Consider the following 18,190-nt stretch of genomic DNA (forward strand, 5'->3'; position numbering starts at 1 on the left):
GGAGAGTCAAGCAAAAATGTGGTATCTTTTTTGAAAACTATAGTTTTTATATTTGTTGAAAATATGAAACAGGAAATCTGACAACCTCCCCCGCTTCTCCATTTTAGCCTCAGGTTAGGAGCATGGCCCTGCCCTGACACAGAGTGGCCACCAACTCTAAAGACAAGGAATCCATCCTGAAGAAACAAAGAAAGTCAGAGCACCAGCTGAGTCCCAGAGAGAAAAAGAAACATCATGGGGTGAAGAAGACACCTTCAAAGCTGTCTGCTTTTCAGAAGAGAGAGAGCCTTTGTCTCCCGCCAGTAACAGGCAGTGTGATGACACAGTCGACGGAGAAGCAAAGCATCTCAGTATTTCATGAATTTGGCCACAGCTAGGATCAGATGACAGAGAAGGCAATGGCAGCCCACTCCAGTACTCTTGCCTAGAAAATCTCATGGACAGAGAAGCCTGGTGGGCTGCAGTCCGTGGGGTCACTAAGAGTCGGACACGACTGAGCGACTTCACTTTCACTTCTCACTTTCATGCATTGGAGAAGGAAATGGCAACCCACTCCAGTGTTCTTGCCTGGAGAATCCCAGGGGCGGGGGAGCCTGGTGGGCTGCTGTCTATGGGGTCGCACAGAGTTGGACACGACTGAAGCGACTTAGCAGCGGCAGCAGCAGCAGCAGGATAAGATGACGTCTCTTGAGGACAAATCTAGCCCGGGACACTCAGGGGAGAGACACTCAGCCAAGGAGAGATACAGTGTGGATGATTCATCTCTATGCTTGAAACCACATTGCAGGGAGTCAACCTATGTGAAGTGGACGTTGCTATGGGCCCAAACAGTTGAGCATCAGAGATTCAACTTGCTCCAACCTTCCAGCATGCTCCTCCTCCACACACAACAGGTGCATTGCCCCAACTGTCATCTGACAAGCGGCGCCATAAAACCACGTGCCCGAATCAGACTTCCGCCGAGGCAACTGGAAAAACTGAAGATTGTATTCTTCACAAGATGTGCAGTTAGGTCATAAAAGCAACACATCATTTCTTTAAAGATACGGTCATTTATGACCATAACAGTATGTCCCAGGTGTCATAAAATAGGTACCGATAATAGCAGATTTATAGTCTTGAAAAAAATACTAAAGGACTGATATTCTATAGACAGACCTGGGTTTACACATTAAAAACTAGTATCTACTCTTTGATCATCCCTGGGTGGAAATATTTCTAAAATTTATCACATGCCTCTCTGCTTTCTTAAGCATGTTGTAGTATTGTTCTTGCGATTTCAATAATCAATTCAATATATTTCAATTCTATCAATTACTAGACTGTGTTCTATAATAAAACAAGGATGTCCAAACCAAGCATATGAAAATGTTGGCCAAAATACTAAGGACATTAAAAGTTATTTCTGAGGGAGAACACGATGGCGGAGGAGGAGGTGGATGTGCAGCACATCTCTCTCCGTGGATACATCAGGAAGACACCTTCAGACACAGAAGTGCACGCAGAACAGCAGCCGAGAGCGGACAGGTGTACCTGACCAGTGGAAAAGAGTATACAGAACCACGCAAAACTCAGTAGGAGGAAGGAACTAAGGGGGAAACAGGAGTGTTAGTAGGACTGGACCTGCCCTCAGCAGGTGGGGGAACGGAAGCTGGGGTCCGACCCCCACATCGGGGCAACTGTCCGAGTCAGAAGAGAAACACTTAAGGTTGAGATGAAACAGCTGATCTGTGGCAGCCTAAATGGAATGAGAATCAGACAGTCCGTGCGGCAGCCATGCATATGCCGGACAGGGACGCAGATCCCCTGGAAGGCACAAGGGTTGGGAGCTGGAGTTTAGGGAGTGTGGAGCAATCCCAGGGCGAGGGCTGCTGTTGACTGTGGAGAGATGGATTGAGGGATGTGAGGAGGAGACTGTGGTGGGAAATGCCGGTGGAGGAAAGCGGGGCAGCCATGGAAGCAAGGCGATATTGCTGAGTCATGCGTAGGCGATGGAGCCATCACCATAGCCTCTCTCCCCACACGCCAACACAGAACTGCAGGGTAGGACCCCACCCAGGGTGCCTCTTTAAGTGCCTGATGCACTGAACTACAGAGCAGGACCCCAGCCGGGGGGGGGGGGCCCTCTATGGGCCTAATGCGCGGAACAACAGAGAAGGACCCCATTCAAGGGAGCCCTCTAAGTGCCTGAACGGGGCAGGAGCTGCAGAGAAAGACTGGCCAAAGAGGCCTTCTGATCACCAGCTACAAGAGGCACGAAAAAAGGGCCATAACTCCTGCAGCAGAGGCAGTCCGTGTCCCTGCACACTCTGCACCACCAGGGTCCCCGAAAGCCAGGCAGCTGCACCACCTTCATGCAGAGCTGCCACAGGCAACAAAAAAACACCTTGCGTCTATGCTCACAGGGTCACTTAGGTCGTGTCCAACTCTTTGCAGCCCTGTAGACTGTGGCCTGCCAGGCTTCTCTGTCAGGGGGTTCTCCAGGCAAGAATACTGGAGTGCATTGGCCAACACTGGTTGCCATACCCTTCTAGAGCACTATACTTCCTGCTGCCCTAGCCGCCAACCCCCCCCCCCCGCCCCGAGTACCTGGTGCTGCCAGAACCCCTGTGACCCAAGCAGTTGCACCACCTCCACACCTGGCCAAACCAACGTCTTCCAGGGTAGCCTCAGGAGCTAAACCCCAGTGGACAATCCACATGCAGAGGCGGAAATAAAACCACAATTGAAACCCAGGCGCAGCGTGGCTAAGGAAGACCCAAAACCTTCCCAGCAGCTGTACAAGCTGCAGATTAAATCCACATGGTCAACTAAACAACTAAACATTTATATGTGGAATAGGTAAAAGGACATTGAGAGCTCCCACAAAAGAAAACGCACTAGCTCTGACAGCTGTGGGCGCTAGAGGCAAGAACACACAGGAGCAGGACCAGGTTAGAACCTGAGCGGCCCCCACAGCAGGTCCAGAGACCAGCACAGTGTCGGAGGGCATCCTGGGGAGGTGAGGTGGACGGTGACTCCCAGCGAGGGAACGGACTCTGACAGCAGTGACTCAGGAAAAAACATTTATTATTCTTATGTTTTCACTTGTTCTGTAGATTCTTTTGGATTTTTTTTTTTTTCCTTTTTCTTTCCCCCTCTGTTGTAGTTGTCGATTTTCTTGGCACTATGAAATCTAATTAAGCTTTTGAGCTTTTTCTCCCCCCCCCCCCCCCCCCCCCCCCCGCAGTCACATTTTTATTGTAGTTATAAACCTCTGCCTCTGTGTTGGGCTTTTGCAGCTCTGTGGAATTTTCCTTTTTTTTTTTTTTCTTTCTTTCTCTTTAAGTTTTAACTCTTATTTTTTTCTATATTTATTCCTTTGTTTGCTTTTCCTACTATTCTTTTCCACTGGCAGTTAAACTTTAGTGTATATAAATCTTCTTTATCTACCTCTGTTTAACTTTGCACATCTCTTCTTTCTTTCTTTTCCTCTTAACATATTTGTTAGTTTTATTTTCATCATTTTATTCCCCACTTGGCACCTTGCTTTAGTTTCATTTTCCACTTTGTGCTTTAGTTTAGTTTTGTTCTTAACTGGTAGGTATAATTTTTGGTTTCCTTTGTTTGCTGGGTCAGTCTATTGTATTTCATTTTTGTTGGACAGTTTTGATTTTGCTTATGGGTGTACATGTATATGTGTATATTCAGATACAATTTTTATTGTTGTTATAAACATGTGCCTCTATGTTGGGCTTTTGCAGTTCTGTGGAGTTTTCCATTTTTTTCTTTTCTCTTTTTTATAATTTTAATTTTTTAAACCTATTATATTTTTTCTACATCTATTTCTTTGTTTACCTTTCCCACTGTACTTTTCCCCTTGCAGTTAATCTTTAATGTATATAAATCTTCTTCATCTACCTCTATTTAACTTTGCATATTTATTCTTTCTCTCTTTTCTTTCTTTCCTTTCCTCTCAACATATTTGTTAGTTTTGTTTTCATTGCTTTATTCCTCACTTGGCACTTTGCTTTATTTTTGTTTTTGGATTTGTGCTTTAGTTTTGTTCTTAACTAGTGGATATAATTTTTGATTTCTCTGTTTGATGCATCAATGTACTGCACTTTATTTTTGTTGGACTGTTTTGACTTTGCTTATGGGTGTATATGTATATGCATATATTCCATTATTTTAATTACTATTTGCCTGATTTTGTAACTGCCATTTGTTTGCGTTTCTTTAGTTTTTCATTTGGGAGTATTTGTTTTAATCTCACTTAATGCCATAACAAACCACTTGTGGAATCTTCGATCCTGACCACAGATCAAGCCCTGAGGCTTTGGAGTGGAAGCACTGACTCCAAGACCCTAGACTAACTAACCCTAGGGAGTATCAAATAGTGAGAACTCACACAAAGAAAACCACTTGAATGAAGACTCAGCATCACCCAACCACCAGTAGCACCCTGTGCAGGATGCCTCATCTAAACAACAAACAAAACAAAAATACAAACCCAATCATCAGCAGACAGGATTACCACCTCACTCAATCTTGCCCATCAGAGTAAAAACAAACAAACAAAAGCTCAGCATAAATCTCACCCTATACAAAGCTTACACAAACCACTGGGCCAACCTCAGGAGGGCAGAAACCAAAAGGAAGAAAGAATTCAACCTAGAAGCTTGGGAAAAGGAGACCTCAAACAAAATAACTTAAAACAACAACAACATATATATATAATGAAAAGGCAGAGAAATATTACACAAATGAAGAAACAAACTAGAAACACAGAAGTCCAAATAAGCGAAGAGGAAATAGGCAAACTACCTGAAAAAGAATTCAGAATCATGGTAGTAAAGATGATCAAAAACGTTGAAAACAAAATGGAGAAAATACAAGAATCAATTAACAAGATCTAGAAGAAGTAAAGAATAAACATACAGAGACAAACAACACAGTGACTGAAATTAAAAATACTCTGGAAGAAATCAATAGCAGAATATCTGAAGCAGAAAAACGAATCAGTGAGCTGGAAGATAAAGTGGTGGAAATAACTTCTGAACACCAGAATAAAGTAAAAAGAATGAAAAGAACGAGGATAGTCACAGAGACCTCTGGGACAATATCAAACGCACCAACATTCGAATTACAGGGGTCCCAGAAGAAGAGGAAAAAAAGGGTATGAGAAAATTTTTGAAGAGATTATAGTCGAAAATTTCCCCAACATGGAAAAAAATAGTCAATCAAGTCCAAGAGGCAAAAGGCTCCCATAAAGGATAAATCCAAGGAGAAACACACCAAGGCACATATTAATCAAACTAACAAAGACTAAACACAAAGAAGTAACACTAAAAGCAGAAGGGAAAAGCATCAGGTAACATATAAGGAAAACTCCATACATATAACAGCTGATCTTTCAGCAGAAACTCTGCAGGCCAGAAGGGAATGGCAGGATATATTTAAAGTACTGAAAGGGAATAATCTACAACTAAGATTACTACATCCATCAAGGATCTCATTCAAAATTGATGGAGAAATAAAAAACTTGCCAGACAAACAAACATTAAGAGAATTCAGAAAAAAAAAAGAGAATTCAGTACCACCAAACCAGCTTTACAACAAATGTTAAAGGGACTTATACAGCCAAGAAATACAAGAGAAGGAAAAAAATCTACAAAATCAACCCCAAACAATTAAGAAAATGGCAACAGGAACATATATATCAATAATTACTTTAAATGTAAATGGATTAAATGCTCCAACCAAAAGATACAGACTGGTTGAATGGATACCAAAAAACAGACCCATATATATGCTGTCTACAAGAAATCCACCTCAGACCTAAAGACACATATAGACTGAAAGTGAGAGGATGGAAAAATACATTCCATGCAAATGGGAAGCAAAAGAATGCTGGAGTAGCAATCCTCATATCAGACAAAATAGACCTTAAAATAAAGAAGATTACCAGAGATAAGGAAGGACACTACATAATGATCAAGGGATCAATCCAAGAGGAAGACCTGACAATTGTAAATATCTATGCATCCAACACAGGAGCACCTCAATACATAAGGCAAACACTAACAGACATAAAAGGAGAAATTGACAGTACCACAAAAATAGTAGGTGACATTAACACCCCACTCACACTAAGGGACAGATCATCAAAACAGAAAATGAATAAAAAAACACAAGTCTTAAAAGATACATTAGATGAGATGGATCTCATTGATATCTTTAGGACATTCCATCCAAATGCAGAAGATGACACCTTCTTCTCAAGTACACATGGAACATTCTCAAAGACCACATCTTAGGTCACAAATTAAACCTCAGTAAATTTAAGAAATTGAAATCATATCAAGCATCTTCTCTGACTACAATGCAATGAAACTAGATATCAATTACAAGAAGAAAACTGTAAGAAACACAAACACATGGAGATTAAACAACATGTTTCTAAATAACCAACAGGTTACTGAAGAAATCAAAAGGGAAGTCAGTAAATTTCTAGAAGCAAATGACAATAAAAACATGACAACTCAAAATCTATGGGATGCAGCAAAAGCAGTTCTAAGAGGGAAGTTTACAGCAATACAATCCTACCTCAAGAAACAAGACAAAAATCGAATAGACAACCTAACTTTACACCTAAAACAACTGGAAAAAGAAGAACAATAAAACACCAAAATTAGTAGAAGGAAAGAAAACATAAAGATCTGAGCAGAAAGAAATGAAAAAGAAATGAAATAAACAACAGTAAAGATAAATAAAACTAAAAGCTGGTTCTTTGAGAAGATAAACAAAATTGACAAGCTTTTAGCCAGACTCATTAAGAATAAAAGAGAGAAGAATCAAATCAACAAAATTAGAAATGAAAAAGGAGAGGTTACAACAGACAATGCAGAAATACAAAGGATTATAAGAGACTATTATGAACAACTATATGGCAATAAAATGGATAACCTGGAAGAAATGGACAGATTCTTAGAAACGTTCAATCTTCCAAGACTGAACCAGGAAGAAATAGAAATTATGAACAGCCAAATTACAAGCACTGAAATTGAAGCTGTGATTAAAAAAAAAAAAACAAAAACTCCCAAATAACAAAAGCCCAGGATCAGATGGCTTCCCAGGAGAATTCTATCAAACATTCAGAAAAGAATTAATGCCTATCCTTCTAAAACTCTTTCAAAAAATTACAGAGGAAGGAACATTTCCAAACTCATTCTACAAGGCCACCATCACCCTGATACCAAAACCAGACAAAAACAACACAAGCAAACAAAACTACAGGCCAATATCACTGTTGAACATAGATGCAAAAATCCTCAACAAAATTTTAGCAAACAGAATTCAGCAACACATCCAAAAGCTCATACACCATGATCAAGTTGGGTTTATTCCAGGGATGCAAGGATTCTTCAATATACGCAAATCAATAAATGTAACACACCATATTAACAAATTGAAAGATAAAAACCATATGATCATCCCAATAGAAGCAGAAAAGGCCTTTGACAAAATTCAGCACCCATTTATGATTAAAACTCTTCAAAAAATGGGCATAGAAGGAACCTACCTCAACATAATAAAGGCCGTAGATGATAAGTCTACAGCAAACATTATTCTCAATGGTGAAAAACTGAAAGCATTCCCCTTAAGATCAGGAACAAGACAAGGGTTTCCACTTCCATCACTATTATTCAACATAGTTCTGGAAGTCCTAACTACAGCAATCAGAGAAGAAAAAGAAATAAAAGGAATCCAGATTGGAAAAAAAGAAGTAAAGCTCTCACCATTTGCAGATGACATAGATTTGACATAGATGACACCATTTGTACATAGAAAACCCTAAAGATAGTATCAGAAAATTATTAGAGCTAATCAGTGAATTTTAAAAAGTTGCAGGATGCAAAATCAATACACAGAAATCACTTGCATTTCTATATACTAACAATGAAATATCAGAAAGATTTTAAGAAAATTAAGGAATCAATCCCATTCACCATTGCAACAAAAAGAATTAAATATCTAGGAATAAACTTACCTAAGGAGACAAAAGAACTGTACACATAAAATTATGACATTAATGAAAGAAATCAAAGATGACATAAACAGATGGAGACATAGTCCATGTTCCTGGGTAGGAAGAATCAATACTGTGAAAATGACTACACTACCAAACACGATCTACAGATTCAGTGTGATCCCTATCAAATTACCAATGACATTTTTCACAGAACTAGAACAAAAAATTTCACAATTCATATGGAAACACAGAAGACCCTGAATAGCCAAAGCAGTCTTGAGAAAGAAGAATGGAGCTGGAGGAATCAACCTTCCTGACTTCAGATTATACTACAAAGCTACAGGCATCAAGACAGTATGGTCCCGGCACAAAAACAGAAACATAGACCAATGGAACAAGATAGAAAGCCCAGAAATAAACCCATGTACCTATGGGTAACTTATATTTGACAAAGGAGGCAAGAGTAGCCTCTTGGGCAAAGACAGCCTCTTCAACAAATGGTGCTGGAAAAAGTCAACAGTTACATGTAAAAGAATGAAATTAGAACACTTTCTAATACCATACACAAAGATAAACTCAAAGTGGATTAAAGACCTAAATGTAAGACCAGAAACTATAAAACTCTTGGAGGAATACACAGGCAGAAACACTTGCTGACACAAATCAAAAGAAGATCCTCTATGATCCACTTCCTCAGTTCAGTTCAGTTGCTCAGTTGTGTCCGACTCTTTGAGATCCCATGAATCGCAGCACGCCAGGCCTCCCTGTCCATCACCAACTCCCGGAGTTTACTCAAACTCATGTCTACTGAGTTGGTGATGCTGTCCAGTCATTTCATTCTCTGTTGTCCCCTTCTCCTCCTGACCCCAATCCCTCCCAGCATCAGGGTCCTTTCCAATGAGTCAACTCTTCACATGAGGTAGCCAAAGTATTGGAGTTTCAGCTTCAGCATCAGTCCTTCCAATGAACACCCAGGACTGATCTCCTTTAGGATGGACTGGTTGGATCTCCTTGCAGTCCAAGGAACTCTCAAGAGTCTTCTCCAACACCATAGTTTAAAAGCATCAATTTTTCGGTGCTCAGCTTTCTTCACAGTCCAACTCTCACATCCATACATGACCACTGGAAAAACCATAGCCTTGACTAGATGGACCTTTGCTGACAAAGTAATGTCTCTACTTTTTAATATGCTATCTAGGTTGGTCATAACTTTCCTCCCAAGGAGTAAGTGTCTTTTACTTTTATGGCTGCAATCACCATCTGCAGTGATTTTGGGGCCCCCAAAAATAAAGTCTGACACTGTTTCCCCATCTATTTGCCATGAAGTGATGAGACCAGATGCCATAATCTTGGTTTTCTGAATGTTGAGCTTTAAGCCAACTCTTTCACTCTCCTCTTTCACTTTCATCAAGAGACTTTTTAGTTCCTCTTCACTTTCTGCCATAAGGGTGGTATCATCTGAATATCTGAGGTTCTTTCTGCCATAAGGGTGGTATCATCTGAATATCTGAGGTTATTGATATTTCTCCCGCCAATCTTGATTCCAACCTGTGAGTCTTCCAGCCCAGCGTTTCTCATAGAGTAATGTAAATAAAAACAGAAGTAAACAAGTGGGACCTGATTAAACTTAAAAGCTTTTGCACAACAAAGGAAACTCTAAGCAAGGTGAAAAGACAGCCCTTAGAATGGGAGAGAATAATAGCAAATAAAACAACTGAAAAAGGATTAATTTCCAAAATATACAAGCAGCTCATACAACTCAATGCGAGAAAAACAAACAACCCAATCACAAAGTGGGTAAAAGACCTAAATAGACATTTCTCCAAAAAGACATACAGATGGCTGACAAACACATGAAAAGATGCTCAACACTGCTCATTATTAGAGAAATGCAAATCAAAACTACAATGAGATATCACCTCACACCAGTCAGAATGGCCATTATCAAAAAGTCTACAAACGATAAATGCTGAAGACAGTGTGGAGAAAAGGGAACACTCTTACACTGTTGGTGGGAATGTAAATTGATATAGCCACTATGGAAGATGGTATTCCTTACAAAACTAGGAATAAAACCACCATATGACCCAGCAATCCCACTCCTAGGCCTATACCCTGAGGAAACCAAAACTGAAAAAGACACATGTATCCCATTGTTCATTGCAGCTCTACTTCCAACAGCTAGAACATGGAAGCAACCTAGATGTCCATCAACATATGAATGGGTAAAGAAGCTGCAGTACATATAAGAAAGACATTTGAGTCAGTTCTAGTGAGGTGGATGAACATAGAACCTATTATACAGAGTGAAGTGAGTCAGAAAGAGAAAGATAAATATCGTATTCTAACGCATATATACAGAATCTAGAAAAATGATACTGAAGAATTTACTCACCGGGCAGCAATAGAGAATCAGAGATAGAGAACAGACTTGTGGACATGGGGAGATGAGAGGAGGGGGTAAGATGTATGGAAAGAGTAACATGGAAACTTACATTACCATATGTAAAATAGAGAGCCAACTGGAATTTCGTTGTCTGGCTAAGAAACTCAAACAGGGGCTCTGTATCAACATAGAGGAGTAGGATTGGGAGGGAGGTTCAAAAGGGAGTGGGTATATGTATACCTATGGCTGATTCATGTTGAGGTTTGACAACAAGAAAACAACAAAGTTCTGTAGAGCAATTATCCTTCAATAAAAAAATAAGTTAAAAAATTATTTATCTTTGTACTCGTGTATTTGTATTGTTCAGTTGCTAAGTCATGTCCAACACATTGCAATCCCATAGACTGTAGCACTTGAGGCTTCCCTGTCCTTCACTATCTTCCAGAGTTTCCTCAAACTCATGTTCATTGAGTTAGTGATGCAATCCAACCATCTCATCTTCTGTCGTCCCCTTCTTCTCCTGCCCTTGACCTTTCCCAGCATCAGGGTCTTTCCCAGTGAGTCAGCTCTTCACAACAGGTGGCCAAAGTATTGGAGTTTCAGCTTTAGTCCTCCCAGTGAATATTCAAGGTTGATTTCCTTGTGGGAGGGGTGTTATTTCTGTTTATGCAACTAAAAAATAATTACCTGAGTAATTCTATATTAGTTTGCTGGGGCCACCACAACAAAGTACCATAAACTGGGTGATTTAAACCAAGAAATGTATTTGCTCCCAGTTCTGGGGGCTGGAAGTCCAAGATCAAAGGGTCTACAAAGTTGGTTACTTCTGTGGCCTCTTCCCTCAGCTTATAGACAGCCATCTCCTCACTGGCTCCTCATTTTAACTTCATTACCTCTTTAAAGGCCCTACCTCTAAACATACATGTTGAAGTATGGGGGTGATGACTTCGACTTCCAAATCTGGGGAAACCGGACTAGGTACAACTCAAGTTCTTAATTCAGACACATCTGGATTCAACGGGCTTCCCTGGTGGCTCAGATGATAAAGAATCTGCCTGCAATGTAAGAGTATTCCTTGCCTAGAGAATTCCATGGACAGAGGAGCTTGGTGAGCTGCAGTCCATGGGGTCCGAAGAGTCAGACATGACTGACTGACTAACTGGATTCAAATCAAGGCCAATCAGTTCTAGCTCTGTGACCTAGTTAGAGAAGTCACTCAAGCAAAACTTCTGCCTCAGCCTCTGTAAAGTGAGGATAATGACACCTACACCTCATCACTTCCTGGCAATAGGCGAAAGGTAATACGTGGAAACACTGCCTGGCATACAGGATCCTTTTATTTCCCTGGTTTATAAGGTATATGCCTTTTCATGACCTTTCACTTAGGTTTGCCTAGAGCTGTGCCCTTCCTGTCTTTAGCTGTTACAGGCTTGAAACCCAGATCACTGGATTTGTTAGAATTAGTATAAAGGCTCAGAAGCAAGGCCAAAGCCTTTCCTGTGAAGAAAGAGTGGAAACTTCTGCATGTGGGATGCCAGATCTCTCTTCTGACTGATAAGTTTTCTTGCTTGTTTCTGGTGGAATTCCCTTCCTTATTGTCAATTCTTCTCTAGACATAATATAAGGATTCACCACACATTTTAAATAAGGTAATCCCAATGTGAAGTGTAACCTTGCCACCATTAAAAAAAAAAAAGTGTCACAAATTTGACCAAAACTAGTGACAACCTATAATAAACAATCATTTGTTCTAGAAACGGCGGTGGGTGGCAGTACATAATTTAAACGTTGCAAACCACTTAAAAAACCACAAAGAAACCTGAAGAGCTAAACTGTCTTCTAGAAAGTTTTCTAAAAAGAAGTCAGGCACTTAGAACTCCTCTGACTGAACTGTTTCTTCCAAGCATTATTTTAAGCAGGTGTTAGCAAACTTTCTAGAAAAGGTTGGACAGTAAATATTTTAGGTCCTGCAGCCCTCTGGTTTCCGTCACAACTACTCAACTCTGCCACTGTAGGTGGAAAACGACCGTAATACAGAAGAAAATGGGTGTGTGGCTGTGCATCATAAAATTTGTTTATGGATGCTTAGATGTGGTTTTCATAGAACTTTAACAGATCAGGAAGTACTTTTTTCCTTTTGACTTTTTAGAAAGCTATTTGAAAATGTAAAAACCATTCTTAGCTCAGGAAACACAAAAGCAGGTGGTGAGTCAGACTTGGCCCAGAAGTCACAGTTTACCCATCCCTATTCTATTCTAAAAGCTCAATTAAGTATTTGCTGTTAGTGATAACACATTTCTCCTTCTGAAAATAATTTGAAAACTAAGGATCCATCAGTATCTCCTATTACCTTTTCCCTCTTTCTCTTTTTGAAAACTACCAATGCTACCAACCTGGCTAAAACAAAGGCCACTGTAAAACAAGGTAAATTAAGTTCCTTTTCTGAGTTCTTTAAATACAAGTTTCAAAACATCTCTTCATAAACACTGATAAGGCAGCATGCTACCAATGGCAGAAAGGGGGACTCAGCAATCGTGTGAACCCCATGCTCACAAAGCAGCAAAGGTCGTGATAGCTCTAGTTAAGTACGTAAAAAACTGCATTTCCATCATCCAGCATCATGATAGACCCCTGTTTAGGGGAATGAATAAAGAAGCAAATGTGGGACTTCCCTAGTGGTCCAGTGGATAAGAAGCTGCCTTGCAATGCAGGGGACTAGGGTTCGATTTCTGGTCAAAGAACCACGATTCCACATAAGGAGCAACTAAAACCAAATACCGCACTACTGAGCCCACGCGCCACACTAGAGTCCATGGGTAGCAGGAAAAGATCGCACATGATGAAAAGAAAACCCCACGTGCTGCTAAGACCTGATACACCCAAATAAACAAACAGATAAACAAGTTTTTATTAAAATTTTTATTAAATAAAATAAAAATAAAATTTTTATTAAAAAAAGCAAATCATAGTAAACGGACATGACAAACTCTTCTTAAGAATGAATGAGATCAATCATCATTTTATCTGGCTACTAAAGACAACTTTAATAAAAGTGACTTTTCACTCTCCAAGCATCACCTCAAGGTGCTTGCATGCACACACACAGTCGTGTTCAACTCTTTGTGACCCCATGGACTGTAGCCCGCCAGGCTCCTCTGTCCATGGAATTTCCCAGGCAAGAATACTGGAGTGGGTTGCCATTTCCTATTCCTGGGGATCTTTCTGACCCAAGGATGCAAACTCTGTCTGTTACATCTCCTGCACTGGCAGGCAGATTCTTTAACACTGTACCACCTGGGAAGTTCTAAGTGGGAAATATCGGAATCTAAAATAACCTGTGAGAAATGGAATTTTTCCTGCCATAACAGTAAACAAGGACATCATCAGCCACTGCAGCCACCATGGATCGTGAGATGGTGAGGAAATATCTATCTCCTCTCAGGATAGGAGAACAGGATACTGGCCCAAGATAGATGAGGTACATATCAAAGTAATGATTTCCGTGAGCCCAGACTCTTGAATCTTCCCATACCTAGAAAAGCACTAAATTCTTTAACCTGAGATATCTGGTTTTCCTTTAATTCCTTTAATTTCCTTTAATTCACAGCATTAATCTTTTGATGTTCAAGGCTACCTGCCCTTGGTTGCAAAACTTCTACATAACCCGGCTCCCCCTCTTGCCTCCTCAGAGCAGCTCTCTCACCGTCACTTGAGATGTTGTCTCCTGGGGTTGAAGCCCTAAAAACTCCCACCAAGTAAAACATAACTCTCAACTTTTAGACTGTATATTTAAGTCCACATCTCCTTCCCTTTGAAAAAGTGAAACTGTACTTTCTTCCATCCTCATGATTTCTATGTGGACGTTGCTATATCTTTTTTTTTTAATCAAGAAGTAAAGAGATGTTAAATGATTTTCTGGAAATTATTCAGAGTCTTTGGCAAAGGAGAGAATGAGAAGAACATGACTGAATTATCAACTCAAGGCTTCTTCCAAACAGACCACTTATTTCCAGAAATGGAAGCTTGTGCTTTCTGGGATGACAAAGTTCTGCCATAAAATGTTCATGTTCGGTATTATGATGATGACTACCAAGAACCACATTTTTGTAACAGGAATTGTTATCATTCTGGTCAGGCCAAGAGCTGACCACACTGACTGACTGATAATGATAATCTCTGTGAGTTGCCATCCACTATGGTGGAAGAGTTAAAAAAAAAAAATTACAGCATGTCTAGGGGATGGACAAGTTGTCAAGAATCTGCCTTCCAATGCAGGGGATGCGGGTTCAATCCCTGATTAGGGAACTAAGATCCCACATAGCATGAGGCAACTAAGTCCAGAGCCTTAAAAAAGACCTAGCACAGCAAAAATAAAAAATAAATTTTAAAAATTAAAATTAAAAAAAATCTACCTGAAGAAAAGCATAAACCACAATTCCAATTGATTTGAGTTGCCCGGTACTTTTCTGGAAAACACTTTGCTGGTAAGGAAGTATAATGTATTGACTCTAAAAATCACCTGATCCTCTGCTACAAAACCAGTAAACACATGGAACATCAAACATAGCAAAGGACGAGTGAATACAAAACCAAGAGAAGAGTATCTTTGATTCAGAATACAATTCTACATTTTAATAGAATTCTATTTGAATCAATAAATTCTATTTTATCAATGACAAGAATTCATTGCTTTGCTAATTTTACAAACCAAGAGGCAATCCTTTTTCATCTTGTTTATCCTTAAGTGCTCCTTGCACTGATTTCCTAAATGAACTCTTGTTTTGCCTGAACACACACTTTCTTAGGAACTACAATGCAATCTGAATACCAATAATAAGACATCTTTCCTCATCTTTTTTTTTTTTTTAACAAGAACTGTGGATTTTTGTAATTGCAAAAAGGGACAGAAGGGAATCTGGGGAATAATAGTCTGTTCAAGATGTAAACTAATATTTTTGACATTTAACTACGTGCCCGTGATGTTGAGATGTACATGGGCTGTGTCAGTGATGGACGTGTGCTGCCCAGGAACAGCAAACCTGTCCCTTTCCTCATAACACTGTCCTTACTCTGTTACTTAAAAAGGACTAAAAGTTATCACCATTCTCCATAGTATTTACCCAACACTGTGACCCAGTTGGAGATCTTCTGCAGCTCCGTGAAACCACTTGCTTTTGCAGAGGAAAAAATGATTCCCAATTTAGCACATATTCCAAGGAAAGGCACCCTGAGTTCTGGGGAACAGAGCCAGGAAAGACAAAGAAAGCAGAACTGGGGGGGGGGGGTTACTAAAGAAGAGTGTTGGAAAAGTTAAAAAGTAAAATAACAGGTCTGCCTTAAGGCTACTTTTAAAAAGTGTCACAATACAAACTAGAATTCTACTTCTGTTTATTGCAGGGCAAATTCAAGTCAGTTTAGTAATTCACCCCACACTTTTGAATCACTGTTTTCACTGTTTTACAGGATACCTGGATGGCTTACCAATACTCACTACCAAATAATCACCAGAACAATCAACTGGATTTAGCCCAAGAGAAATAAAATAGAGAAATAAACCGCGAGAGGCCGAGAGGGGGTGAGAAGAAGGAAGAGCCCGAGAAACACAAAGTACTTTCACCTGTAAAGGTGGGGGTGGGGTACCACACGTCTCTGGCAGGAAATCACAAGGATTAGGTTCCAGGACGTCGCTGGCAACTAGGAAGCCGGTGACCTTGTGGAAGCCACGACGGATTGCTCAAAGAATTGATCTCATGTTGGAAGAGGCGGGACTGCGCTGGATGTTGAGACCACCTTTCGGGGTTCAAATTCCAATGGATAACAAATCCTCTTAGGTGTTTGTGCTCCACTGAGCCGTGGCTGGGACCACTCAGCCTTCTCCACCCAACCTGGCACAGGCGGAGGGACGGCCTTCTCCCGCCCCTAGGACACCCACCGCTCGAGAATGTGCTGCCAGCTGAGCCGCGCGAGCCAAGTGGTGCTTGGGAGTTGAAGGGTGGCCTCGGACACGAAAAGTTGGGGGGGAAAAAAACCCCAAAACTGCTGAATCAGGGTGCCCCCATTTTGCCTGCTCACGGGCTATCGGATGCTCCTTTCCCTCACCCCTCCTCCCGCTCCGAAAAGAAATCGGATCCGCCTTTGCGCTCAGAGGTCACCTGCGAAGAGCTGAATGATGTCACTCGGCTTACCCTGAAAGGGCCCCCACGTAGAAAAGAGCCGAAACACCACCGTATCAGGAAAAGACAGGCCGCCTCCGGAGAGTGACCCTTCAGTGCGCTAAATGTTCGGCAGCCTTCCCCCGCAGATGCGGGCGGGAGGAAGGTGAGCGCCCTCGGAGCACCCGAGAGTTTCCATCAGCCCCGGCCTCACCGAGCAACCGCCAGGGCGGCACGACTCCAAGAGGGCATTTCGAGGTAGACTGTCGAGAACCAAAGAAAGCAGCCCAGGGAGGGGGACTCCTGCTGCCGCCCAGGCCGAAGGTCTAGGGACCACGATCCAAGAGCTCCGGGAGGCCACCTCGCAGGCTTCCGGCGCCGCGGAGCCGGTCCCCCGCGAGCAGCGCCGGAGGGCACAGCGGCAGAGGGCGGAAGGGGGCGGGCGGATCGAAGGGCCGGTCCGGGGTTGGGGGCGCGGGGCGGGCCTCCTACCTGTGGTGGAGAGCACGGTGCTGGCGAAGAAGAGCGCGGAGGTGAAGTCCCAGTTCCAGTTCCCGGAGGCGTTGCTGAGCACCGACACGCCGTAGTTGCTGGCCTCCAGCACCCGGCCCAGGAACTTCTCGAGCTGCGGCTCCGACAGGCACTCGTGCTCATCCAGGAAGCGCCGTTTCAGCTTGCGCAGGTCCTGGCGCAGCTGGTCCTCGTAGGGCAGCTCTACCGACGAGAAGACCACGGCGCCGAAGACCAAGTAGAGCAGGTAGCCGAGCACCAGGAAGCCGAAGCACCAGGCCGAGCGGTGCCGCTCCACCAGGCGCACGCACGAGCTGCCGGCCAGGGACTGCAGCATCTTCCCCTCCGCCCGGCCGCGAGGCCCGCGCCGCACACCGGCCCGCCGCTTGCCGGATGCCCGCCGCCCCCTCCGGCCCGCCCCGCCGCCCGCGCGCGCGCTCTGCCCGCAGCGCCTGCTGCCCGCGATTGGCTTGCCGTTCCGGAGAGCTTTTTGCTCCCTTCTTTTCCTGTTTCCTTGCAAATAGAAAGGGCCCAGATGATGTGGCGCTGACGTGGTGACCGGCTCAGGTAACCCGAGAGTCGCCCCAAACCGCCGGGCAAACTTGGAGGCTGGGCTGGGGGCTGCGCGCGCTGCCTGGCAGCGCCCGCCCTGGGCTCCGCCCCCCGGGCTCTTGGAGCCCCGCCCTTTCTCGCCCGGTCCCGGGGCTCCCGCAGCTACCCGCCGGGCATCACCCACCCGGCCACCAGAGTGGACCGCGGGTGGGCTGGGAGGAACGGAGGGAGGGAGTGTGCGTGCTGTACATTTATAGGCTATGCGCTGAAGGTCAGTGCGTGCGTGTGTGTGTGTGTGTGTGTGTGTGTGTGTGTGTGTGTGTGTGTATGGGTGTCGGTGCGTGTACACCTCTGGGCTGTGCGCTGCGCACCCAAGCCCCTGGCCCCCAGCTACAGTTTCCCACCTATTTCTTCTTAATCAAAGCCACAGACACAACAAAACAAGTGCTGGGATACTTTCCATCTTCTTTTATTGGCCTAAGGATTGAGCAATCTGATGATGGTGAAAATACCGGAATCCCGGAATCTCAAGGTCGGCAGGCACCTTGAACCTGAAGAGTAAGGCAGAGTTTTGGA

At 42.8% G+C, this 18,190-nt stretch overlaps 1 protein-coding gene across 2 annotated transcripts in view; it reads right to left on the reverse strand.

Moving 5' to 3' along the window:
• KCNK1 (potassium two pore domain channel subfamily K member 1) overlaps nucleotides 1–17,664 on the reverse strand; it is a 68,980-nt gene extending 51,316 nt beyond the window's left edge. The window contains exon 1 of one of the 2 annotated variants that reach the window (XM_065919836.1): nucleotides 17,045–17,658. In XM_065919836.1, coding sequence (XP_065775908.1) covers nucleotides 17,045–17,399 — 355 coding nt within the window. In that variant the 5' untranslated portion in view covers nucleotides 17,400–17,658. Of the gene's footprint in view, nucleotides 1–17,044 lie in introns of both variants that reach the window. The other variant, XM_065919837.1, reaches the window with a different exon arrangement.
• Between the last annotated feature and the right edge of the window lie 526 nt (nucleotides 17,665–18,190).

Source organism: Muntiacus reevesi, chromosome 2 (genome assembly GCF_963930625.1).
Source record: "Muntiacus reevesi chromosome 2, mMunRee1.1, whole genome shotgun sequence".
In the NCBI taxonomy this organism is placed as follows: Eukaryota; Metazoa; Chordata; class Mammalia; order Artiodactyla; family Cervidae; genus Muntiacus; species Muntiacus reevesi.